Raw genomic sequence first — 27,445 nt, 5'->3', positions numbered from 1 at the left:
TCCTCTGCTGCTCAGCAAATGAGAAATATTGATTTCCTCGACAAGAAATCACTGAGGAAGTATTCCCTCACTATGCGATCTGCTTCTTCCTTCTGACGACTTTTCTACCCAGCACTCAGCTTGCATAAAACTATGTCCCTCTAGCTTTGTGTGTGGCTCTGCGTAGCTCCCTCTGCCTCGACAAATTCTCGATCTGGCAGTCTTACCTCTCTGTCAGCTCACTCAAAGAGAGAGACCCACGAAAATATAACCCTCCTGGCTAGAACTGCGCAATCCCTTAGGGGATTCGAACTGTTGCTTGCTGTAGCAAGTTGGCCCTTGCTTCAGTGCTAGATATGTTCTTCCCTGTTTCACATCAACAGCTCTGATACCATGTGAAAATTCCTAGATCTAACAATCTCAAGAATCCTACTGCAACCAACTGAATCTACTTCACCTAGATTGTAAATTACATTACAAGCTTATTTCAGATTTCTTCTTGAAACATTGAAGTAAATTACTGAAGCAGCCTACACCAATTAAATATGATTCTGAAACATAGAAACTGAGCAAGGAAAATAGAAACACATAGGACACAGTTATTTTTGGACAATAGTCCCCGGAAAAACCCAATGCGGGAAAACCAATGCAGTAGCTCTGAGGGTTTTATTATTATGCAGGAGAAAATCTGAGTACAATTCTAGGATGCTCAACTAGCAATTTGATACAGAGAGAATACTGGACAAAGACTGGTGAAATGATCTCACCCTGTCACTGGGAGAATTAGTGACTGATCCTCCTGAACTGGAGGCTCTACGTGGCCTCTGTGCAGAACGACGTCACTCCCGACAGTTTCTGCGTCACCCCTACTGGGTATTATGCTACCCCTCTTCCGGATCCTCTGTTGGCTAAGAAAATTGATCTCCTGCCTCCCGGACGCACATCCCGACTCTTGGCAACTGAAACTCGACTTCCCTTCAAGGACTGCATGGGCCAACGTCAGTCTCTCTCTAGACATCTTTCTGTCCTCCCTCTACCTCACACTCTTCGGAAATTCCTTCTTACAATTCTCACTGCCCCTCTGCTACAAGAAATCTTCTCAATCGAATTTTCCTCCTGAGAACTTCTCACTTTAGAAATCGATTTCTTGATCTCTCTTGGTGTATCTTCCAAATGACCCTCAAGCCCCTTCTTATATCTTCATGTTGGACAACCAACGGCCTAGATTAAATCATAATCAAAGGCTCAGATCGTTTTGGCTTGATTTGTGGCTTTTTCTAGAAGTTTCACCCCTCATTAGATTAATACCCATTAATATTTTAATTTTCCTAAGTTTAGACTTAGGAACCCCATTAAAAATATTAATTATTTTAATAAAATCACTTCTGGGTGGAATTCCCAAAACGCTTTTTGAGTTCTTTGGAATACATGTGCCCAAGCCTCCCTGCAAAATTTGAGGCTGCCTCCCTGCAAAATTTGAGGCTCAGAGCACATCTGATGCTACCCCAAATCAACACCAACGACTCATTTTATTGATCATTAGAACATCTTGAGAGGCTTATTATTAAGTTATTGAGCTATCATGGTGGGCTTGTCATCAAGGAATGTTATTATTGCATATTTTTTTATTATTTTGGGCTCAAACAGGGCTAATTAGACAAATCGAACTCATTGGTGATTGTATAAATAGAAGTGAGGTGCTTCATTCTAATCATCATCACTTGGTTTGGACTTGTATCTCTTTACAGATTTTCGCTACTCCTCCTTGGTGGACGAAATTTTCGAGCATGGAATGAATTTTGATGTTTGGATTATCTATTCTTGGCTTGGAGCTTCTTTATTGGCAATTTATTGATGGTTGGATATATTCTCTTACATGTAAGTACAAATTTAATGCTATTCTTTCTTTTAGTTTGTCACATGCATTGATAATGGGATTTTCACTATACTAGGGCTAATTGTTGCATGCATTATTGCGAAATTGTGGAATTATGTTTCTAGATAGTATCTCTCTATGTATGGACCACGTATGTTGAACGAAATCTCCTAGGGATAATTCTATGGTGGAATTTATCTCAATAAGCCATCTCATCTTGCAAAACGAAGTATAAAGCTTTAAGGTCACTCTCTTTTGCCCTAATGCTAAGCGAAGTAGTCCTTGAAGCCTCCTTGACCTAGAAACGGAGTCCATTCTCATTATTCTTCTTGACTCCAATGTTCCCAAAGGATTAGGCACTGGTCTACCATAAGTTGATCGCTTTAAGAACCATTTTTCTTCATATTTTCTTCTTTATTCTAGGTCTAGCTACATTGGAGGTCCTAGGGCATCATTATTCTGACAAACTACCCATAGAAAAACTTCGATCTCTTATGCATTTTTGCGTTGGTGTGTCTCCTAGGTCTCCTCCAAATTTGAAGGAATTTCGACGGTGGGATTGTGAGATATCCCAAGCCCTAGCCTTGAGACCGATTTTTGCTCTAGGTTTCCCTAGGCTAGTACCTCATAGGGATCATTTTAGCACCTTTAAGTGAAGATCCTTTCTTTGATCCCCTTCTTTTCCTTGTTTAGGTCAAGCTCATCATTGGTTGCTAAACTCCCTCCTCTTGACCTAACCTGGGTCCACTTGGTCCCATGTGGTCCCATATCTTATCAAAGTCAACTCTTCAAAAACCACTTGGGAAACCAAGTTCCACAAGGATTTTAGGGTTTAGGAAGCTCCTTTACAAGTCACATTCCCTAAGCCAAGCCCTCAAATCCCTATTCCCCTATCCTAGAGAACCTTGCACCTTGCTTAAAAAGCAAGCAAGTCCCACTCTTGAGTCTCTCCTAGGAAAGGGTCATCGAGATCACTTCACATCCATCTTAGTTGATCTATCCTTCATAAGTGATTCTCTATATATCGGGTCTCCTCCCATCGATGAAAGTCCGTAAAGAGTAGGAAGCTTTAGTTGTGGTGACAGTGGGCTTTAGCTTCATTGTTGCTCTTGACCTAGCAAGTGCCCCTCTAGGACTCCCTGCTAGTTTGAGCGGTAACAGGACCAGACAACCCAGCCTCTATCAACTCTAATGATTGAGTATGTATTTTGGTGTTTTGCTTATTTTGTCAGTGTTTTGGCATTTTTTGCCCTTACAGTTATGGTCAGCTAGTCTTTGTCTTTTTTGGAATGTTTGTTTTGGACTGGTGTCAATGGTCAACAAACTTGGTCGACGTGAGACCAACAGAATCTTAAGAAATAACCCTGTAAATATTTACACTTGCAGTTAATAGAAAGTTCTGACTTACAAAAATAAAAATAAAAATAAATCTTCTTAGATTGTTCATTAAAGCAGTTGCAGAATTTCAAGGTTTAAACAAATTTGTTGTCTTGCATTAAACAAATGATTTGGTTTGTTTATATTGTCTTTTCAAGAGTCAATCACAATACGTGGTGGATTTTGGTCCATTTGTGATGAAATTTGACCATTGATGTCGCTGCTATGTACTCTTACACCAAAATTTGTTATATTTGAACCCTAAACCTGCAACCAAGCCCGAAGACTTACGGTCACAGGTTGTTATAGGAATTAATAAAAATCCAATGGAAGGCTTATTGGTCTATGAGTTGTAGCATGTTACCATCTAAAAATGCATGGCATATTTCACATTTTCATTAGCATCTTTCTCTCACCAGCAACACAGGGATGATTATAGGTTGTGAGGAGGGACTTGGAGTCCACTCGCGTTGTTCTCTCTTTCACGAGAACCATTCATCATTTGAGTCAAGAACAAAGGTGCAAAGGGGTTATCTTGTTGGATGGTGGCACTTCCACATGTTTGGCAGCATGGTTGTCCAAGGCATGATTGGTGATGAGGTAGGAGTAAAACAAGGCCCAAAGGAGAAAACACCCTACCTTATTGGGGTAGGGAGCGTGATATGTGACAAGGAAAAGGATTAATGAGCATAAAAGGAGAAACACCCTACTTGCAAGGTTCCCATGTGGCACTAAGTTACACTTCAGCTTGGTCAAAGGCTCACTTAATGTTAACTGCCCTCTTCACAAACATGGTAAGGGCATGTTAAAGACAAGAAGGGGTGAGAAATAGCATTAAGGGCAAGTTGAAGACAAGAAAGGGTGAGAAATAACATAAATGGAAGAGCTTCTATGTATCTGGAGGCATGATTCCCCTTTCAGGAGAAATTTTGGGGCTAAGTCCACACTAGTCAATCCATTTTCACATATTTGGAGGCATATTTCACCTTTTGAGGTATTTGAGGGTGAGCACACACTGTTCAAGGCCTTTTCTATATATTTAGAGGAAAGATTTTCCACCAGGAAATGTCATGTGATATAGTTGACATAATCAAACCCTCAAAGGAAAGGCATTTTCCTTATGGAGATGGCAAGTGGCATTATGGACCTCTTTTATTTACCCAAAAGGCAGAAGGGAGCACTCCACTTGAGGAAGATTCTAAGACCTTCTAAAAGAAATAATATTTTATTGGAGAAGTTGTTAAAAGGAAATCTATATAAGAAGATCTATTTCCATTTGCTAAAGGCAGGTTATGGTTCGAAGATAAGGAGTTCCCCTCCAAGCACATACTTGAATGTCTTTTGGGGAGGATAGGAAGAAAAACAAGTTCAAGTTGAGGTTTTTCATCATTTTTTCTACTTTCATCGGTCAATTTAATGACTGGAAATCTTACAAATTGCAGGTGTTGTTGTACGAATAAGTGAAATAATGAAGAAAAAACAAAGAGACTCAACAGAATAACCAAGACAAGAAACTGAATAAGAAACTGAATTGGATTGGAATTTGTTATTCAACAATGATTCTCCGCTCATTACATTTCATGGGCATTTGTTAGTTTTATATCATCGACCGTCGTTACATAACTAATATTTCGGTATAAAACTGTAAAAAACTATCTAGTTACATTTTACCCAAAGTTACTAATTCGTTGTCAAACTAACAAACTCCACCTTGACAACAATTTTCCTAATTTCTTGCCCATGCCCATTCATCATCTTTTCTGCAAGCCAAGAGAAGCTAAACACCACCGCAGCTTCTCTATTGTAACTGGCTTTGTGAACATGTCTGCACAATTCTCTCGCGTATGGACCTTTTGAAGAGCTACTTTTCCGCCATCGATCACATGTCTCAGAAAATGATACCTTACATCAATGTGCTTGGTTCTGCTATGATAAGCAGGATTTGTAGCCAAGTGAATAGCGCTTTGACTGTCACAAAGTACATTCACTTTCTCTTGCGTCCTTCCAATCTCATCGAGCAGACCCTTTAACCAGATTGCTTCTTTACTGGCATCTGAAGCAGCTATATATTCAGCTTCGGTAGTGGACAACGCAACTGTTTCTTGAAGCTTTGACATCCAATTAATTGCTCCACCTGCAAGAGTAAAGACATAACCTGTAGTAGATCTTCTTTTGTCCAAATCACCTGCATAGTCAGCATCTAAATATCCGCAGACTGATCCTTCACTACCATTAAAGACGATGCAATGGTCACTTGTGCCTCTTAGATATCGAAGCACCCATTTCACTGCTTGCCAATGTTCTTTACCTGGATTTGCCATGAACCTGCTAACAACTCCAACTGCATGTGAAATGTCAGGTCTTGTAGATACCATCGCATACATTAAGTTGCCTACAGCATTTGCATATGGTACATGAGACATATACTGCTTTTCTTCATCAGCTCTAGGACTCAAAACCGAAGAAAGCTTAAAATGGGAAGCTAGAGGAACATTAACAGGTTTCACATTATTCATAGAGAAATTTTCAAGTACCTTCTCCACATACTTCTGCTGTGATAACCAAAGCTTACCATTTTTCATGTCTCTGTGTATCTCCATGCCCAAGATATGTTTTGTTGCTCCAAGATCCTTCATATCAAACGTCCTAGAGAGTTGAGCGTTTAACCTGTTGATCTCTTCCATGCTTTTGCTTGCAATAAGCATATCATCAACATACAAAGCTAAGATAATGAATATGCCATTGAAACTTTTGAAGTACACACAATGATCATACTCACTTCTTATAAAGTTCTGGCTCACCATGAAGGAATCAAACTTCTTGTACCATTGTCTGGGAGACTGCCTCAGACCATACAATGATTTCCTGAGCTTGCAAACTAATCTTCTGCTGCGATCTCATACAAAACCTTCTGGTTGTTCCATATATATCTCTTCGTTCAAATCACCATGTAGAAAAGTTGTTTTAACATCTAATTGTTCTAACTCAAGATTAAGCAATGCAGTTAGTGCCAACACAGTACGTATAGAAACAAGTTTTACAACTGGAGAAAAAATCTCATGAAAGTCTATACCTTCAACCTAAGAATACCCTTTTGCTACCAGTCGCGCCTTATACCTTTCGATACTTCCATCAACTTTCCGTTTCAGCTTGAAGACCCATTTACATCCAACAACGCTTCTCCCTTCAGGAAGCTCTACAAGATCCCAGGTATTGTTCTTGGCTAAGGAGTCCATTTCTTCTTCCATAGCCATTTTCCATTTCTCGCTATCTGTATCATCCACTGCTTCCTGATAACAAGAAGGTTCCCCATATTCAGTAATCAAAGCAAAAGATGAAGCAGAATCTTCATACCTTTTGGGAGTTTTTCTTTCCCTTGTAGACCTTCTCAGAGCGACTGGTTGTTGAACTGGTTCAGAAACTTGCACTGGTTCAGAAGCTTCAACGGCTTCCTTTGTGTCTTCAACACCTTTTTCTCCAGAAGTCTCTCCTTCCTTTCCACTGTCACCGAAAGGTCTAGCCTCCAACTGAACTCGTTGATTCGGCGATACCTGTACGTGTTCAATTCTTTCAACATTTGATTTTAACAAAGAGGATTCATCAAATGTTACATCTCTACTAATGACTATCTTCCGCAATGTAGGATCCCACAACCTATATCCTTTCACTGCATAGTCATACCCAACAAAGACATAACATTTCGACTTTGGATCTAATTTTGAACGCTGATTTTTCGGAATAAGAGAATAAGCATCACAGCGAAATATCCTCAAATGTGAATAGTCAAAAGACTGACCTGTCCAAACTTCTTCAGGAATTTTACAATCAATTGCTACTGAAGGTGATCTGTTAACTAAATAACAAGCAGTAGATACTGCTTCTGCCCACAACTCCTTTTGCAATTTAGCATTGCTGATCATGCTTCTAGCTCTTTCCATAAGAGTCTGATTCATACGCTCAGCAACACCATTTTGCTAAGGAGTATAAACAACAGTTTTGTGTCTAACAATTCCCTCATCCTTACATTATTGTTCAAATTCAACTGAAATGAACTCACCACCATTGTCAGTTCTTAGACATTTAATAGATTTGCTTGTTCTTTTCTCTACCATTACTTTAAATTGTTTAAAGACATTTAATACATCAGCGTTCCTTTTTAGCATATAGACCCAAACTTTACGAGAGTAATCATCAATCAACGTTAAAAAATACAATGCACCTCCATATGACACAACAGGGGAAGGCCCCCACAGATCAGAATGAATGTAGTCTAAAACATCTTTACTATTATGATTTCCAACTTTAAATCTCTGTTTGCACTGTTTTCCATACACACAATGTTTACAGAAATTTAAATTCAAGGATTTCAAACCGGGAAGAGATTTACGTTTCATCAGTATATGAAGACCTTTCTCGCTCATATGACCCAAACGCTGATGCCACAGACGAGTACCTGCTTCTTCCTTTTCTGACGCAACCGCTGCTTCACTGACCTGAGTACTTCCTTTTAACCTGTAAAGATTTCCGACCTTTTCTGCCTTCATAACCACAAGGGCTCCTTTAAAGACTTTCAAGACGCCATCCTGACCTGTAAACTTATAACCATCTGAATCCAACACTCCCAAAGAGATTAAATTTTTCTTCAAATCAGGTACATGTCTAACACTAGTTAATGTCCTAACTGTGTTATCATACATCTTAATCCTGATATCTCCCATCCCAACAGTCTGACATGACACATTGTTACCCATAAACACAGAACTACCGTTTACATTTTTATATGAAGTAAACCAATTTCTATGTGGGCACATGTGATGCGAAGCACCAGAGTCTAACAGCCAGCTATCAAAACCCTGAGAGACATTACATTCAGGTGAAGTTTCATCTATCATACATAATTCTTCAGCAGATAAAACTTCGTCTATCATACCTGAATCGACCTGATTTGCTTCGTTCTTCGGGTTTTCGGATTCCTTTCGTTTCCAACAGTCCTTCTTCAAGTGTCCAACTTTACCGCAGTTCCAACATTTTGCCTTACACTTCTTGCCCTTCGATTTCGACCTGGAAGACCCCCTTGGTTTTTCTCCTCTTTCCTTTGAGCGTCCTCTAGCGACCATGGCTTCTGATGCAGCTGTTTCAGTGCTGGATTTCCTTCGTACTTCTTCAGACAGGAGAGCTCCCACGACTGATTCAAACTTCAAAGAATCAGCAGAGCTGAAGCTAATTGAAGTTACGAAGTGATCCCACGATTCAGGCAGAGAACACAGCAAGGTTATGGCTTTATCTTCTTCCTGTATTTTGACTTCCATATCTGTTAATTGACATATTAGTGTATTAAAAACATTCAAATGTTCTGCAATGTTTGAACCTTCTTTCATTCGAAGACTGTATAACTGCCTTTTCAGATAAATTCTGTTGGTTAATGACTTTGTCATATAGAGATTTTCAAGTTTTTCCCACAATCCTGACGTCGTAGTCTCTTCAACAATATTGAAGAGAACTTCATCCGCTAGGCATAACCGGATGGTACTGAGAGCTCAGGCATCCAAGTCCTCCCAGTCTGAAGTAGTCATGGTTGCAGGTTTCTTAGTTGCCCCATCCAATGCCTTGTGCAACTCTTGTTGCACAAGCAAATCCCTAACCTTCAGTTTCCAAAGAGCAAAATTGCTCTTTCCGGTGAATTTCTCCACCTCGAATTTTGCATTCGACATCTTGGCCATTTTCTAAGACTTTCAATCTTAAATCTAGGGTTTTTAAAAAAATATTTCAATTGTCTTCTTCCAAAAAAAAAAATTTCCGCCAAACAAAAGATTTCCAAGTTTTGACTCTCCCTACTTCAATTTTCTTGAAAAAAATTGCCACAATTTGACTTAAAACCTTACAAAAAGTTTGTTGAATATTTTTTAGGAAAAAAAACCTTTGCTTTTTTTTTTATCCAAAGAAAAAACCCCTTTTAAAAAAAACTTCTTTTCTCCTTTCCTAAAAAAAACTGTCTTCTTTTTCGTCAATTTCTCACATTCACCCCTTTATTCAAAAAATTTCTGAAACAAAGTTTCTTAAAAAAATACCCGGATTTGCAGAAGATTTGCCGAACAAGTTCTGGCAGCCAACACGCAGAACAGAGGTTTTTCCTCTTCCGCTGGACAGCAGCTCGTATTCTGCTCCTACTAAACTAGGCAGCAGTCTCCTGGGCAACGGCTCTCTGGCAGCACGCAACAGCCCCTTCACGCAGCAGCACCTCTAGCACTTCCACGCAGCAACACGCAGGCAGGCAAACCAACTTTCCCTTACGCAGACTTTGGCCTCTCGCAAGTAGATTCCGACAGGATCTCACGCAGGTTTCAGATCTTCTTCTCACACAGAATTCAGATCTTCCCTCTCACGCAGGTTTCCTGGCCTTTTTTTTCTTAAACTTCACGCAGACTTCAGAGCCACTTGCTCCAACGCAGATTCTGAACAGCTCACGCAAACTTCAGATCTTCCCTCGCTCCAACGCAGATTCTGAACGGTGCACACAGACTTCAGATCTTCCCTCTCACGCAGGCTAAAAGGACACGTTCGGTCTTCACACGCAGGGGTTTGACTGAACAGTTCACGCAACGCACAGAGATTCACGCATGGACAGCTCCTCAACTGCTCCAACCGTTCGACAGCCACCACACCTTTTCTTCAAGGCACAGACGCTTTTCTTCAACGCCCAGGCTCACCGCACCAACTGCTCGGCCCTCGGAGCTCTGATACCACTTGTTGTACGAATAAGTGAAGTAATGAAGAAAAAACAAAGAGACTCAACAGAATAACCAAGACAAGAAACTGAATAAGAAACTGAATTGGATTGGAATTTGTTATTCAACAATGATTCTCCGCTCATTACATTTCATGGGCATTTGTTAGTTTTATATCATCGACCGTCGTTACATAACTAATATTTCGGTATAAAACTGTAAAAAACTGTCTAGTTACATTTTACCCAAAGTTACTAATTCATTGTCAAACTAACAGGTGTGATCTTTGAAAAAGGGTAATTTTTCTCTAATAAGAAGACGTTAGGGTTGAAGTTTCACCCTCCCTAGATCTCTTGTTGTAATCAATGTTCATTTAATGGATATTCGTGTCGTCGTTTCTGCATATTGAGAGGTTGTAGTTGTCCATTTCTTGTTCATGGTTGCATCTTATAGTTGGTTGCTTTGTAAGTGTTGTGAGGTGTGTCTTTGGAAGGGCCTCCTTTAATTTCCTGCATATTGAAGAAGATCCATATGGTTAGTTAATAGCCTAACTATGCCTTTTCATCACATTCAAGCCCTCTTGTTTATTGATCTTGACTTCATAACCCAATTGGATAAGCACTAGTCTTGGTCAGTTACATCATCCATCTTATTCTAAACAAGACATCCAAAAAGATATTTTCTAGGTTCCTCTGTGCCGAAAAAGAACCAGCCTAAGGTGAGAGGAAGTGTTGTTGTGTGACTTGACATTGGGCAATCTTCTTGAATGCCCCTAAAGTTGTACTTTGTCGAAGCACTTTGTAACATTTGAAATACAGGTTTGGGAGGTCACATAGCCCTAGGTCAAGAGTCAATTTATGAATACTCCAAGGGATTTCCTCCTTGATATTCTAAAATACTAGAGGAGGTTTATGCCTTCATGTTTTATACAGGTGTATATGTTTTTGCAAACTATTTATACAGGAAAAGGGGTTCATAAATAAGAGGAGACATCACAGAATAAATGACCTTATCTCAATCTTTTGGTTATCGATGATAAATACAATAGTAGACACAGCATTTTAATTAAATACCATCATCGCAGTGTCTCCTGGAGTTTGTCTATGCTGCACAGTAAAATGTTGGAAACCCAGATCGATAAATGACTCGGTGAGGATAGACTGCAAGAGCTCAACTCAAATGTATAAGCAGACGAGATGAAGTATGAAATATAAAGGCCCCTCCGATAAATCATTTTTTTGTTTCATCACAACTACATAATTTTGAGAAAATGTAACACATAAACTATGAACAAATCATATTCCAGGGCGATTCTAACTCTAATAAATGGTCGGCTAAACATCAACTGTTATTTCATAATAATTGATTTGAGTTTATCTTCAGGATCATCACATTGAGATTTTATTTTGCCGATATCATCATTTTTTGTGCCAAAGATTTGAACCATCAAGTGTGCGGTTCGTGGTTCTTTTTGAGGACATAATGATGATGAATCACACTCCACGGTTGGAAACAAGGACACAAAAAAATTCAATGGGATGGATCCTAAAGATGAAGATCTCAAATAACAAAAATTGTTATTGTTAGAAATATCTTTATATAAATATCATTATATAGTAACCTGATACTTTTCTTTTTAAAGTAGCCAGATAATTGGGTTTGTTTTAAAATGGCCAAAACCCCTGGAAATAAAGTTCTAATGTCAAGATTCTAGAATCAAGTAAAACAATAACTTAACTTTCAGCAAAATTCCTACAAATAGATACTATGCACCTCCCAAACAAGAACAAATTCAAAAATCGCCCACCCATCTCAAATATACATAATGTGGCCATCCCCATTACTCGTTAACAACTGCAAATAAATCTTCTCGTAGCTTCAACTATAGAAATGGTTATTAACAAGAAAATATATGACGGTTTCAGGGTGGGCTTAAGCATACCCTCTGTTCCAGCACATTGCTTTCTCATTGAGCGTCTGCGTGAACCTCCATCCAAATATAATCTATGGAGATTTACTGCATTCTCTCCGATCTGTGGAGCTGGGCAGTGGCAGTCTTTGCTGTTTCTTTGTTGTTGCATGAAGTTTTCTCCACCAACACGAATTACAGAGCTCAACCCACATGCCCTCTCCATTCTCAAAACTAAAGAAAACACTTGTGCGACTGCAAAATCTAAGCTGTTCTGTCCTTAAAGCCCGGAACTAAAGGCAGGGTGTTTTGGAATGGAGTTAGCTCCGTGCATATTACTGAACAACAAAGTTTATTATTTGCTTGTACAATAAAATATGGAGTTTCATAGTCAATTTTGTGTGGCGTCTGCATGCCATTCGTCTGCCAAATGGGACAATACTACTAACAAATTGATCTGTTTAACTCTTTACACGAGTATGTGTTTCATATCTCATAACCTTTTCACGTCCATATTCTCTTTTTCCCAACTAAATGCGCGTTTCGTGTTCAGACTTGTATCATTCACTTTCACTAGTGGCCATGATAGCGACCTAAATTATTTAGTTTAACTAAGGGACGATAAATTATGGGTGAGTTTTATTTTTAAAAAATTATATATTTTCTAAAATGATAAGTTTTAAGTGGTTTAATTTGTAAATATTTAGTGTATCCAGGTTTTTCCCGGGGGTTAAATTTTTTTATATATTCAAAAGTGTATTTTAAATAATAAGAAATCATAATTTGTTAGAAATTGTATTGTTAGATTTTAGCAAAAATCTATTTTGTCTATTAGTTAGACTATGTTATTTATAAAAAGAAAAAAAGAAATTTTCTATGTCTATGAGGCTTAAGATAGCTTATGGGACAGATTGTTTTGTCATTTGATTTTTGTACTCAACCCCTGTGAAATCTCACAATCAACGCTCCCAACATCTCGACAAATCCCTCGCTGAATAAATTATCCCAAGAACTCGCTTCTACATAGCTTTCCTTGTTATCTTTGAAGGTCTCGCATTCTAAAATGAAATGCTTTCCTTGTTGTCTTTGAAGATCTCGCATTCTAAAATGAAATGCTTTATGTTTCCACTTTAGAGCAAAAAATACATACTCTTTCTTCCCGCATTTCTTTTGGCATTTTTCAGCACCTTGTTTCACAATGGAGTTTATGAGAATTAGTCCTTAATTGAGCAATAAAAAATTTGGTTGTCCAAGAAATATTGGCCCATATGTACGTTTTTTATTGATGATTATGAGTGGGATTAAACTCTTCAATATAGTACTTTTTCTTTCTCCCTAGCTCCTTATCCCAAGTACATTTTTAGAACTTATCTATAACAAAATATTTTCTCTTTATTGTTTTTGGGACACATGTTCAAGTGAATACCTCATTTGCTAAACCATTTGTTATTTTTCTACATCCAAGTCGTCTTCCTTTTGCACAATATGCCATTAAAGACAACCTTGTCATATACCCTCTTCCATTTGCTCAAATTGTTTTTAAATATCTTGTAACTTGCACCATAGTGATTACTTCAATAAGAGCAACCCCCATTTCATTTAACAAGATATCATAAGTAACTGCACTTTTAATTTTGAACTTGTTTGTAATCAAGCGCTTCTAAATTTTCTCAATTTGTTTTCACTACAAGTCGGATGTACTGTTGGCCCACAATTCATATCCATAGAGAATCACCAAAATCACTAAAAGCCCAAAAAGAGTTTGAGTGGTCTTCCAATCCCATAACTCTGCCTCTCTACACCTATTTTGAAAAGCATAAAATGCTTTCCAACCCCCCAAAGTTCTTCTTTTTTACAACCATCCCAACTTAGATTTCTATTGAAGTCAATTCTGAGGTACTTGTAATTTGCAACTTCTTCAAGAGTGTTGCCTTCAAAATAGAACTTATGCTAGTTATGTTTTCTTTTGTTAGAGAAAACCACTAATTTTGTCTTGCTAATATTGACTTGCATCCCCACCCTTCTACAAAATACTCGAGAAAAAGTAAGTGCTCTTGCAAACCAAGAGCAAATTTAGCAATTGATCATCCGCATACAAAAAAAGTCTTATGACAAACTTGCCCAGACGAAAGCTATCACATATAAAACTAATTACATAAATTAATTAGGTCATGAGTATTACATAATATAAAACTAATTACATAAATTAATTAAGTCATGAGTATTACATATAAAGCTTAATTACGGTAGTGAGTAATTATAAAATAAATAATTAATAATATCATCAAAATACTTCATGATAAATCTCATATTAAAAAAAAAAAAAATCACAAAAATTAATTGCATTATAATTTTATTTTAAATTAATAATTATTATTATTGTAAAAAGAATTAATATATAAATTAATTAATTATATATATAATAATTTTTTAAATTATGGAGATTCACTTGTATTTTACTATGGGGATTCTTAACTTGTAAATAATAGTATTACTTATTAATACCACATGTTTCAAAAATCATAACTTCTAGTGTTCATAACATATATGACATGTAGATCAATTGATTTTTGTGAGTTTAGTCTCCACCAGGTCACATGTTCAAATCTTATGGAGAGGGGTTAAAGATGGTAGCCACTTTACACCTCAAGGGATTTGATCCCCAAAGGTGTTGCCACGTTGCACTTTAAGAGATTTGATTATAGAGGTGCTTCATAGATGTGGAGCTAAGATAAGTCTTTTATTTTTATTTTTAGTTTTATATTTATTTTTATGTAATTTTATGGAGTCAAAATGTTTTATTAATAAACTATAATTATTATTTTTTATTTTATTTTATTTTTACTTTTATTTATTTTTATGTAATTTAACCCAATTAAAATGTTTAATAGGAACTAGATATTACAACATATATTCCATATTGGTTTGTAGAGTCTTTCTCAGCACAATTAATACTAATGTATTATATTATATTTTTTTTATAAAATATAACGTTGGCATATCATTCTTGTTCCATCAAGATTTAGTATTATATTATATTTTTTATAAAATATAAAGTTGGCAGATCATTCTTCTTTCATCAAGATTGGGGTTACACTCAGCCTAGGCTTGCCTAATTCATAAAAATAAATAATAAGATAAATCTTAGCCCTTTATTTATGACTAATATTAAAAATATTCTAGAATATTTTGTAAACGTTAAATCTCTATTATTCATTTATTAATTGTTGATCATTAAATTAGAATTCTAGAAGCTCTATTTCAAAATAATACGTATATCCATGTACTTATTAATTCACATTTTTTAATTCATCAATAGAAAAATCATAATTATTTTTAAGATATATCTTAGCCTTTGATTTATGGCTACTGCTAAAAATATTTTAAAGTATTTTGTAAATGTTAAATCCCTATATTCATCTAATAATTGTTGATAATTAAATGAAAATTCTAATATTCTATTTCAAAATAAATACATATATCCATGTAATTGATAATTGAGTCTCATAAGTTCATGGGTCTTGGATAAACGGTGATTGGGTGCTTTATTAAGGCACTCCTTGATGTAAAGTCATTGGATCAATTTCCTGCCCCGATCGAGGTGATATATAGGACATGATGAAGATGTAGTCCTGCCAAGCTTACAAAAAAAATAATCCAGCCTCATAAGACCGCGATGGGGCTGGAAAAACTAACGATATTAGAGGTTGAGCCTAACCTCCCCCCAGACTTCCCATGTGCATGACATGCAAGAGGTATATGTGGCAGGGTACGCCACAACTGATCCTTGTGAACCCAACTAGTTGCATTCATGTGCATTTAAACATAGGTCGATGGGAAATGGGAATTCTATGGAACTCGATGGGCATTGTAATGATACTCTAGAGATGGAAGTTTGGGGCATGCGACTCAAAGCGATGCCTTTTTTATGAGTTTTGGAGGGGGGATAAGGAGACTCGTTTCTCCTTAGATTTTGACAAAGGTGGAATCTGGCAGCAGAAGGGAGTCGTCTACCCTTTATTCTTATATATCTTCTGTTTTTCTCTATGGCGCCCTCCTGATCGAGCGAGCTTCCGAAGCCCAACCCGTTGGCAGCCCTCCTTTGGTGACTTGATTGAATTATGGTCTAGAGCAGTCTTTATTATTGGGTCCATTTTTGTGGGTGTTGCAGGAGCTTAGTGGAATTTCAGAGGGGAATTGGGAAAGTTCTTACCCCAATTGCCTCTCGTTATTTTGGGTCTGTGGTGTTGGGTGGCTTCTCGGTTTAAGGATGCAGAAGTGCACAGTCTTGGGTGGGTTATTACCTTTAAGCGCCTTAGCTAGGGGCAGTTTTCTTTGCAAGGGTCGAACCAAGGCGAGGTGATCAACATAGAGCAGGAAGAGGATCTGGAAGTGTAGGTCATTGGACTTGAGGATGAGATTTTATCATCATCGTGGACAAGTGACGATTTGGTGACCCTAGAGGGTGTTGCGGTGGTGTTGGTGGCCTAGGAAAAACATGAAAGCAATCGAGGTGTCAGAGGGGTATTGCATTGCGGTGTGCACATGGCACCAAGACGTAGATTCCGCTTAGGTGGAGGTGGAAGTGGGCCAACTGTGGAACCCAAACTCAAAGTCAATACTGGAAGCAAGTGGAGGTGGGGTTGAGCTCATATGCAACCTGCGAGGACCCCGCTGTGAACACTAGCCACTGTTGAGGAAGAGGAACAATCCCTCTTGCGCCACCAAAGGTCAACCACGCCAGTTTGTGAAAATATAGTCGGAAGCTTACGAGAAAACTCGTCGAGAGAAGCATGAGGCGGTCATGGCAACTTTGACACAACTCCAATATTTCCAGTGTCAACTTCGAGAGTGGGTGGTGGTGGTATGGCATGGGAATATGCGCATTCTAGACAAGTTGGAGAAGTTGGAGGCTTGGTTGACTCACCTAGAAAAACATGTTAGCTACTCATTATGCCCTCCTCCTCAACTTGGGATGGGTCTAGACAACCCATCTTCTATCAACTCTGATGATTGAGTATGTGTTTTGGTGTTTTGTTCGTTTTGTTAGTCTTTTGGCATATCTTGCCTTTACAATTAAATAGTCGGTTAGCCTATGTCTTTTTTTGACTGATGGCACTGGTCAACAAACCCGATTGGGGTGAGACCAAGGGACTTTTCAGTAATAGCCCTCTAAATATTGACTTCTGCAGTTAATAGAATGTTCTGACTTACAAAAAAACAGTCTCATAAGAATATTTTAGGAGGTTAAATCCTTATCATCCACCTAAAAATTATTGATAATTATGTTAAATTTATGAAAATCATACATTTAATAATATATATTGATAATCACTAATAATAATAATAGTAAATAAATAAATAAATTCATATATCTTAATTTTTATAATGTGATTTCTATGTATGTAAAAATTTGTGAATCAATTGATATCTAATTAATATTAAATGTATTATATTATATTTTTTATATTTGCATAATTCATATGACTTAATTTTTATAACATTAATTTTATGTATGTAAAAAGTTGTGAATTCACTAATATTTAACCAGTCTAGATTCATCTTTAACTCTATATATACCAAGTGTCTAGAGGGATCAAATCTCTTTTCACAATAAAAGAGGTTGCATCGTGAGAGATTTGATCCCTCTTGGTAAATTCAGAGTTAAGATGGTTGTAGACAGATTTAGTTATTAATTAGGATTAATTATAATTATAATTATTTATTTTATTTTTATTTTTATGTAATTTTATCCAGTCAAAACGTTTTATTAATAAATATATATATATATATATATATATATATATAATTTAACCCAGTCAAAATGTTTAACGGGGCATTACAACATCTCCTCCATATTGAGTTGGGGAACACCTCACATCTATTCTTATTTCCAAAACCTTTGCCACACTTCCAACTTTCTTTACTGGTTAAGTCAACGAAACTATAAAAATCTAGAAATGCTTCTTTCCCCCTTTTTTAATCATAAGTATAAGCTATTACAAAATTCAATTAATCTCTTACTTTATTAATGTTTGATAGACTATATTCATCTTAGTAAATATTAATCATTATCATTATATTATATTTTTATTAAATAAGAACTTTTCCATTGACTTTTATTTAAGTGAAATTGGATGTATCATGCTCTATTTTTATCTTTTATATTTATAAAAAATTTATATGAGGTCCCCTCGTAGTGATTTACAGCTCTATTTTTATCTTTTATATTTATAAAAAATTTATATGAGGTCCACTCGTAGTGATTTACAAACATGGGACAAATGTCACAATGTTAAAAAAAAATTAATATCAATTCCGTGCTATAATAAAACATTCTTGGTATCGCAAAATGTTCTCTTGTTATAACAAAAAGGCTACGTCCGACTCACATGATAATATGACATAAGTTCATTGTCAACTTAGGCATAAAAGTTCATTGTCAACTTAGGCATAAAATAAATTATAAATTAAGAAAACAACTAAATCATATAAATAATAAAAAATAAGTAAGTGATTTAAGAGTCATATCCCTCTATCATAAAGGTATTTAATTTTATCTACTTAAACATAATTATAATGGGATAAATAAAAATGAATTTATAATTTGTTAGGTATGTAAATAATAAATTAAGAAAGCAATTAAATGATATAAATAATTAACAAATAAAATAGTAAAAAGATAAAGAAAATTAAAAATAGAAAATGATTTAAGAGTAATAAAGGCATTGAATTTTTTATATTGGTTATTTTTTGTTGTCAAGTGTTTTATTGGTTATAATATTGGGAGGGTGGTGGCATTATGGTTTTTTATTATCACAATAGAAAACGATGGTTTGGTTTACAATTATTTAAGTTGACCAAGCATTTTTCTTGGCTTTTTAGGTCTTAGGTGCAAGCTAATATTGATCAACTTTCAACCACTATGAGATTCTTTTGGTGGGTGCCTATGTAGTTTATTGGTGGGAACTCTAGTGTTTAATTTAGTGTCAACTAGTGGTAGGCTACTTTTGGTGCACTAGAATATTGTTGTAGACTCCATAATGGTTACATAGAGCTCATGCAATGGAAAATAAAGGCAAGTTCAAGTCTCCTTAGCCAAGTTGCTTGTCTGCAACAAGGAAGACCAAGGCCAAGGCCCCCACATACTAACAAGATCTATCGAAGTCCTGACATACACAAACAAAAGAAGTAGTTATGCAAGAAAAATAATGTTTTAATCAACACACCACCTAACAGACTAAGCACATAGTGAATGAATTAGTGGAGTCGGTGAAGGAGAAGCATTGACAAACATCCAAGCATTAAATCAAGGAATAATTTCAAGATTGGTCACAAACAATGGGTTTTCCAAGTCCATGGATACTAAAATGTTTAGGGCCGTGGACTTTTACTTGTTAGACAAAGCTCTAATGGACACCACCCTGGAAAACTAAAGGCACAAGAAACCTAAAATGATGGATAGATTAAGAAGGTTAGAAGCCAAGTCCATAATCTTATGCAGAGTGGTGTTTGACTTGAGCTTGAAAATCACTAAGTGGGAACCTGACAAAGAGGAGGGCAATATGGAGGTTATTGACACCTTTGCTTCACATGGCACTAGTGGAAATCAAATTGTCATAAACGATGGTTCCTAGTGAGAGATATCTGAAAAATCTAAAGGAGGTTGCAACAAAATCCTCTCAACTAGGCCCCTCTAAACCCACTCCTACATAATGTTAGTTGTTACTAGCTGTGTCATGTCTCTTGTTGTTTCTCTCATACTTGTTATCTTGTTTTACTACATTTTCGACGCAACTTTGTTTTAGCCCCAACAAACTCTTTTAGCGTAATATAGACTATCTAAGAAACATAATATAAACAAACTAAAAAGTCCTTTGCAATGTTGGTAGTGGTTTGGTTTAATTTTTAGTGGACCCCAACCAACCATGAAGGTACTATTTTTTTGTAAGATATTAATATAGATATAGCAATGTTGCATGACTCGTACTCATATAAGATTCATCTGGTTATTGACCTGGCGATCCATATAAGACTTGTGAATGAACCATATAAGACTTGTATAAGACCCGGCCTCCATTTTCATCCCTCCATTTTCCCTTTCCCTTCACGTGATCTCCAAAAAATAGGAAAAATAAAATAATAATAAAAAAAAAACAAATTTTGAGGATCTCCATGGGTCTTATGTGGGTTCTATGCGTGTGACTTGTCTCGCTATAAAACTTGTCAAGACCCGCGGGTATTCACAGGCCTTATAAGAGTCGTGCGACACTGAGATATATTATAACTTACAGAAAAGCAAAGCATTTGATTTTTTATATTCATATCTTATTCATTTTTATATTTTATTTTTCATGATAAAAAAGTTTTACCGAACTTGGTAAAATGTAGTATACGTAGGGGGGTAATATGGGGTACAGAGGGAGGTACCCAAGGGAATAATGTAATGAATAATGTAAGGATGATAAATAAATGGACCATAATTAATAAATAAAGTGCTTAACCCGCATTATGCAGAGGACCACAAGTAGTTTGGAAATAATGTGATAAGCCCATGGTATTGGATGTATGGTATTTAGAGACCCATGGCATTTTATGTATGAAGCCTATATAGAAGCTAGAGACACCCCATTGATATATGTAAAGGATTGGTTTTGTATTGACAAGCATTAGCTTGTGGAGTAATCTTCATCTTTAAGGAGTGATTGTATGGTGTTACCCTACATCAAGGGTTTTATGAAGATCATAATAAAAGATATTTCTATTATAGCAATCTATTGTGTTATTTCTTGGGCATATTTTGTATTTTAATATATTTTCAAATCAGATCTACTACAAGTAGTATCAGGGCACTTTCTTGGGCAAAGCAAGGAGATTTTTTTTTTCTTTTTTCTTTTTTCATTTTTTACAGGAATTTTTTGGGCGGTGAGTTTGCAAATCATATCTGAAAATTTTGGTGCAAAATTTGCAAAAACAAATTGCAAATCTGAATTCCTTATGAAAAATACCCAATTTCAAACAAACAAAAAAGCGGTCGAATCAGAGTCTGGATGAGGGAAATACCGCTAATTTAAAATCAGCTATTTTGCAGAAAATTTTCTAACGGAAATTCATGGACGACAGCGCTCTAGTAATTTTTTGTAGATTTTTATGCAGAATTTCAGAAAAAATAATTGCATATCTGAGCTCCTCTTGAAAAATCACTTAATTTCAACAACAAAAAATATGTCGAATATGAGTGTGGATGAGGAAGATATCGTTGATTTAAAATCAACTCTTTTTTCAGTATTTTTTGTGATGGTTGGACAGTTGCAGTGCGGATCTGAGTTTCCCGAGTGCCTAGATCGTGATTTCATCCATGCAGAAGATGCAGAATGGATGTTCCATTTCTGAAAACATGTAATAATAAGGATTCTGATCCATATTGACCAAATTGTGGCCATTTTAAAATTTGTCACACAAAGAAGGTAATTTTTTTTCAAAACCCTCATTCTATTTCATGGGTTCTACTCAGTTATTTTTTATAGGAAAATATGATGGCCCTACTATTGAAGAATTCCTAAAATATAACAAGTAACTATGCCCAAAAGCTTGGTGATTTGGACCATGACTTTATTTCATAGATGAGGCTGTCATATGGGTGTACTCACTTAACTATGATTAGATGCACACACTTTCCGATGAAGAATTTGAAAAAGTCCTTTTGGACAAATGGTCTCATGCTAGAAAACAAGATAATGAGAAACATAAGGGGTTATTTTCTGTTGATATCTCCTTATTACATGTTCATGGATGTATTCAGAAAGAGAAGATCATTGTGTCTATCAATCCTAGTTGCAAGCATAATTTTATCAATATTAATTTGGCAAAAAAATTGCAAGTCCCAGTCAAACATATTGAGCACACACAGGTTGATGATGATGATGTTCAAATTTATAAAGATTTGAAGATTTCTATGGATAAGTATGTGTTGCATTCTAATTTTTATGCTTTAGATATGGATGATCTGGATGTTGTTTTGGGATACCCTTGGATGGAATCCGTTGGTACTGTCAATATTAATGTACAAAATAAATTCCTGAATCTATGGTATAAAAAGAAGAAAATTACATTACTGGATATTTCCATCAATAAACAGGTAGAGTTTGATGAGACCCAAGCAAAAAACTCTATAGGTACTTACACCTCAAATGAGGAGTTTGTGGTGTGGTGGAAGTAATAATGGAAGAAAAGAAACCAAAGCAAGTACCACAAAAGGAACCTGATACCACTCAAGCTCCATTAGGTTGGGAATTGAAGAGAACAACACCAACAGTGAAGGTTTCAACATATCACCACCCGCACCACCCAGCAAGACATCAACCCACAAGATGGCACAATATTAGCAACCATAAGAGGGGCAATTGTAAGACACACGAAGAGGCAGCACAAGCTACCTACAACACATCTCCACATGGGCACTAGAAGAACCAATTTGCATCTCAAGCGAGTGAGGTAATAACTAGATCAAGTGTCCACCTTTCTCTTGGATGGCTAGATGTACATGCATGGTACCAATGGACTACTCTTTTGAGTAGATCTTATTATTTGTGTTCTTCTCATGTTTCGAGGACGAAACATGTTTAAGAGGGGTGGAATGTAGTATACCTAGGGGGGTAATATGGGGTACAAAGGGAGGTACCCAAGGGAATAATGTAAGTATGATAAATAAATGGACCATAATTAATAAATAAAGTGGTTAACCCACATTATGCAAGGGATCACAAGTAGTTAGGAAATAATGTGATAAGCCCATGGTATTGGATGTATGGTATTTAGAGACCCATGGTATTGTATGTATGAAACCTATATAGAGGCTAGAGACTCCCCACTCAGATATTTAAAGGATTGGTTTTGTATTGAAAAACATTAGTTTGTCGAGTGATCTCCTTCCTTAAGGAGTGATTGTATGGTGTGATCCTACCTCAAGGATTTTCTGAAGATCTTAATAAACTATATTATTATTATTATAGCAATCTATTGTGTTATTTCTTGGGCATATTTTGTATTTTAAAATATTTTTAGGTCAGATCTACTACATAAAACAAAATGACCATACATAGAAAAATATTAACAATACCTGGTTTAAAAAGATAAGTAAATAAATTACCACTCAATTAAAAAAATATCAAACGCCATAATTTTTTTACTTTTTTACAAAACCTAGTAAATTTTATAGCAAAAAAGAATCTTCAAAACTTTCTCCTCCAAAGACAAGCAATATGGTGCGCAAAGTAAATGTCAACTTCATGCTCGAGGAATTAAAAGATGAATATAATCAAGTTATTTAAGGACATGGAAAATTCAAGAAAAAATTTACTACAAATATACGGGACAAAAGAAATAAGGCATGGATAAGTTGAAATAAGATATAGCATAGGAAATCAAGTAAGAGCTCAATACAAGCATAAAGAAGAAGATATAATTAGGTGTGGATATATATGAAAAAAAATCCTTACAAATAAGTTTTCCTCAACCAATATTAAGCCTCTCCATATAACTAATCCACAACTAAGCACACCTACAAATGGTTATGTGATCACAAACCATCCACCTCCCTATACAAATTCTCCAATGTATGAGTCCAAAGAGGGTAACACTGGAATTATCAAAATTTGATAAAGATGAAAAGCAAGTTGTGGCTTGGATTAACAAAGTAAAGGAATAGTTTGAAATACAAAATGTTCAATTCAACATTGAGAATGTCAAGTACACCTCCATGTATATTGATGGCAAAGTGTATAATTGGTACTTGTATTGGAAGTCTATGACTAAGGTCTATTCATACAACTGAGTTAGATTCAAAGATGATTTCTTGACTAAGTTTTAAGGTTTGACAGAATAAGTATTTTTTGCAAAATTCACTTTAGAAAACAAAAAGGTGATGCAAATAAATATACACATGAATGGGAAGTGTTAGCAACAAGAGTATCTAAATATGTTATCCCTTTTACAGTAGGGGCAACCCAAAATTTTTGATAAAGGACCATGTAATTGTATGCCCAAATGTGTGCAATCTTTTGGCCCTATAGGCCATGTGGGATGAAGTGTAAAAGTGTATCCTAGTTCCCCTAGGTGGACAGTAATGACCAGTACTTTTAGTTTCATCTTCATGAAGGATGGTTTTATGGCTTTTCTAACTTATCCCCTTGGTGGTTAACTCCCTAACAAGATGGACATGCTTATTTCATGCGTTGGTATTTGGGCATAATGGAGGTGGATATACTAAGTGTAGTTTTTAACCCTATACAATAATACCTGCAAATGATTTCTTATATATATATATATATATATATATATATATATATATAATGGCAAGAACAAAAAATATACACAGAGATTTTTCTCCTGGAACCCAAAACAGGGAAAAATAAATTGATTTTTCATTATATTCATTTCAATGTTACAATGCATTATATACATGCCAAAGCTTTCATAAACCCCCAATCAATTAACCCTGGATTAGAATATAATTGTAGTTCCTTATGACGAAGCCTTAAAAAGCAAAAAAATATACAATGACAAGAACAAAAAATATACACAGAGATTTTTCTCATGGAACCCAAAACGGGGAAAACCAAATTGATTTTTCATTATATTCCTTTCAATGTTACAATACATTATATACATGCCAAAGCATTCATAAACCCCCAATCTATTAACCCTGTATTATAATATAATCATAGTTCCTTTGATCGGATCTACAAAAACCATGGAAAAAACCACTATGTATAAAACCATGGAAAAAACAACCACAAAGATTTCTTTCGAGGCATTGCCCCAAACCCCATGCAAGGGGGTTAATGCCTCCTAAACAATAATAGGATGCATGGATTAAGGGAACACATGTTGTATTAGCCCTATAAAGGTTATCACACTATGTGATAGTGGAAACAATCACATTTTTATTGTTCTAACGCACTTATTTTTTTATTCCAAGCCACCATTTTTCTTATGTACGCACACATATTTGGCCATGGCCATCATTCTTATTAGAAATCTCACAATTCATGATGATTTTACACTCCAAAAGGAAATTTTTCGCATTCTCCAAGGAAAGGAAAGAGGTTTATCACACTCTCTCGAGAAATCCAAGTCATCTCCAAGTTCAAGCACCCAAGATGCCTTTTTCAAAGTGCTTTTTTGAAGTTCTTTTTTAAGCATTAGCCATGAGGGTTAAAAGTAGTAATGGGGCACTTCCTATGAGAAAAGAAAGGGTTACATCAAGTGACAAACACTCATATCAACCAAAATCAAAGGGACAAACAAGTAAATTAAGCCTTAAATCACAAAAGCAAGCAAAGTTTGAACCAAATGAAGAAGTCGCCCACCTTTATGTAGTTGTTTGAGATCATAAGGTCAAATCAAGTGAATATTCAAGCTAATGGGGGAAATGTTGGACTTCCTCTTCACCTAGAAGGCATCCAAAATTTATTTTAAGTGATTTCAAGCCAATTTCAAGGGAAACATTGCACAATTAAGTTGAATAATCCCCCTTCTATATTTGACATCACATTGATTTTGGGGGTTTTGTGACCCATTTTTGGACTTGGTAAGTCATTCCCATGCTTCATGGAAGTACCTTGACTTGTGATATGGGTATGGGCCTTTATTTGGGGCATATTTTGAAGGTTAATAAGCAATATTTGAGGTTTTATTGTGGCGATTTTAAAGGCGTTGACCCCTTTGGAAAATTTATCACCTCTCTTATGAGGGTTTTAAGCATTATAAAGCTATTTTTTTGCAGTGACTTAGTCTCCAATCCTTTTGTGGATTACAAATCATTGTTTCTATAAGCTTCTTAGTTATTTCTAGGGAGAAAAAGAAAGGGATATATTAAGAGCCTCCTATATAAATTGGAAGCTCACTCTCCTCCCAAATCAGTGTGAATTGTTGAGATCATTTTTGCAAAAATGTAATATTTTCATAAAGCTTTGGCATTAACTTTGAAGTCTCTTTTTCTTTTCTATTCTATAGATTTTTCAAAGATAATTTCATGTTAATTCGAGACTACTACAAGGCTAACAAGATTGATCCATTTGAATGGAAACTTTGTCAGTTTAAGGGAGACTAGGGTAAATCTCTAACTTCTTCTTTGTTGGTGTGAGGTAAGCATTAGTTTCCCTTGTTGGGTCATACACTAGAGGCTCCTCAACACGGATTTTGATTTTATTTCATTCCATAGTTTATATTATGGTTGAATCCTTTCCCATAGGAGGGATCCCTTCTAGTAGGGCCTGGTTTCATAACTTGACTTAAATAGACAAGGAGGTAAATTAACATCTAGGGTTCCACCCCCTTGCCCTAATCAACAAGCATTGAATAACCAACTTAAGAGGGGAATTTATATTGACCCCAATTTCCCTAATGGAGATAAGTCACCTAGGGCCTAATCTAACAACCAACCTTTTTTTTACAAACTTCAAGTTTTTTTTTTTTTTGAAAAATCCATAAAATATAAAATATAAAAATAATAAATCTAACCTTCAAAAATAAAAACTAAATTGTTCAAAATCTTTCACTTATTGTCTAGAAGAATGTTCATGGATTATATTTTTTATCTATAGGCCTAAGTAAAAATGACCTTCTTATTTTATTCTTTCAAAGTTTATCTAACATCAGTTTGAGGGTTTGAGGATGTATTTACAAATATCAAAATTTGTTACAACAATATCTTTTCAAGGATTTGTAAGCTTGTTTGCTTAAGGTCTTGTGAGAGAATTGTTTCTAACCCATTAAGCCCTAGTTTCATTTATGATTGATGTCAACTGCATATTATCAACATTTGGAAGTTTTTAAAATTTCCCTAAGTGTTGCAAAAGGTTTTATCTTGATTAGGGCATTTTTCGCTTTTAACCCTAGGGGGATTATACCTCGTTTCATGCATGTTTGGATCAGATTGTTGTAGTATATTGTTCACTTTATTTTATTTTTATCATAGATAGGATGCATTTTCACTCTCTTTTTAGTGCCCAAGCTCAAGCACCCAAGGATCCATTGTGTTAGTGTGTTTCCACACTCCCAAGTTGCTTCAAATGCACTCCAAATCTAGTATTTCTACATTTTTTTGTTATTTTGCAGATATGGAAGTGTAGGAAAATGAAAATCTCGTCTAAATCTAGTTATGAATCAAGTGGAAACCAATGAAAACTCATATTTCTTAATGTATGTACCCTTCCCTCACTCTTAAGCATCAAACATAATAATCTATTGGGTATTTGAGTGAGCTTTGCATGCTAGTTTGTGTTTTTTGCAGTTATCATTCATATATAAAAAGTAGCATTTTGATTAAATAAACTCCTAACTTTCATCATACTGAGTGTTTCTAGGCACTAGTCTTTTAAGCTTGTTAGCAAAGTGTGTGTAGATTGGGATACCCCCTATGACATTATAGGAGTTGGCCTAAAGTGAGAGAAGAATGCTCTAAGGTGAAAGTGGGTCTATCTCCTTCATGCTTACCACTTAGGAACTTGAATGGATCTTGCCAAGGCTACTAACCTAGGTAGTAACAAGGGTAAAACTAGAATTATAAAAAAATGA

The 27,445-nt window shown here is 35.7% G+C and overlaps 1 protein-coding gene across 4 annotated transcripts in view; it reads right to left on the bottom strand.

The window, feature by feature from the left end:
• The window catches only part of LOC149138160 (homogentisate phytyltransferase 1, chloroplastic-like), a 280,302-nt gene that overhangs the window by 184,230 nt on the left and 68,627 nt on the right, over positions 1-27,445 (bottom strand). Inside the window, exon 1 of one of the 4 annotated variants that reach the window (XM_089448000.1) lies at positions 11,900-12,330. The exons of 1 other annotated variant lie outside the window; for it this stretch is intronic. In XM_089448000.1, the coding sequence (XP_089304126.1) occupies positions 11,900-12,092 (193 nt within the window). In that variant the 5' untranslated portion in view covers positions 12,093-12,330. Of the gene's footprint in view, positions 1-11,899; positions 12,331-27,445 lie in introns of those variants that run through there. 2 more of the 4 variants (XM_089447999.1, XM_089447998.1) reach the window with 2 other exon arrangements.

Source organism: Pinus tabuliformis, chromosome X, assembly GCF_031772625.1.
Source record: "Pinus tabuliformis cultivar Carrire ecotype Pingquan chromosome X, CPIR1, whole genome shotgun sequence".
In the NCBI taxonomy this organism is placed as follows: domain Eukaryota; kingdom Viridiplantae; phylum Streptophyta; class Pinopsida; order Pinales; family Pinaceae; genus Pinus; species Pinus tabuliformis.
This window is presented reverse-complemented; position numbering and strand designations above follow the sequence as displayed.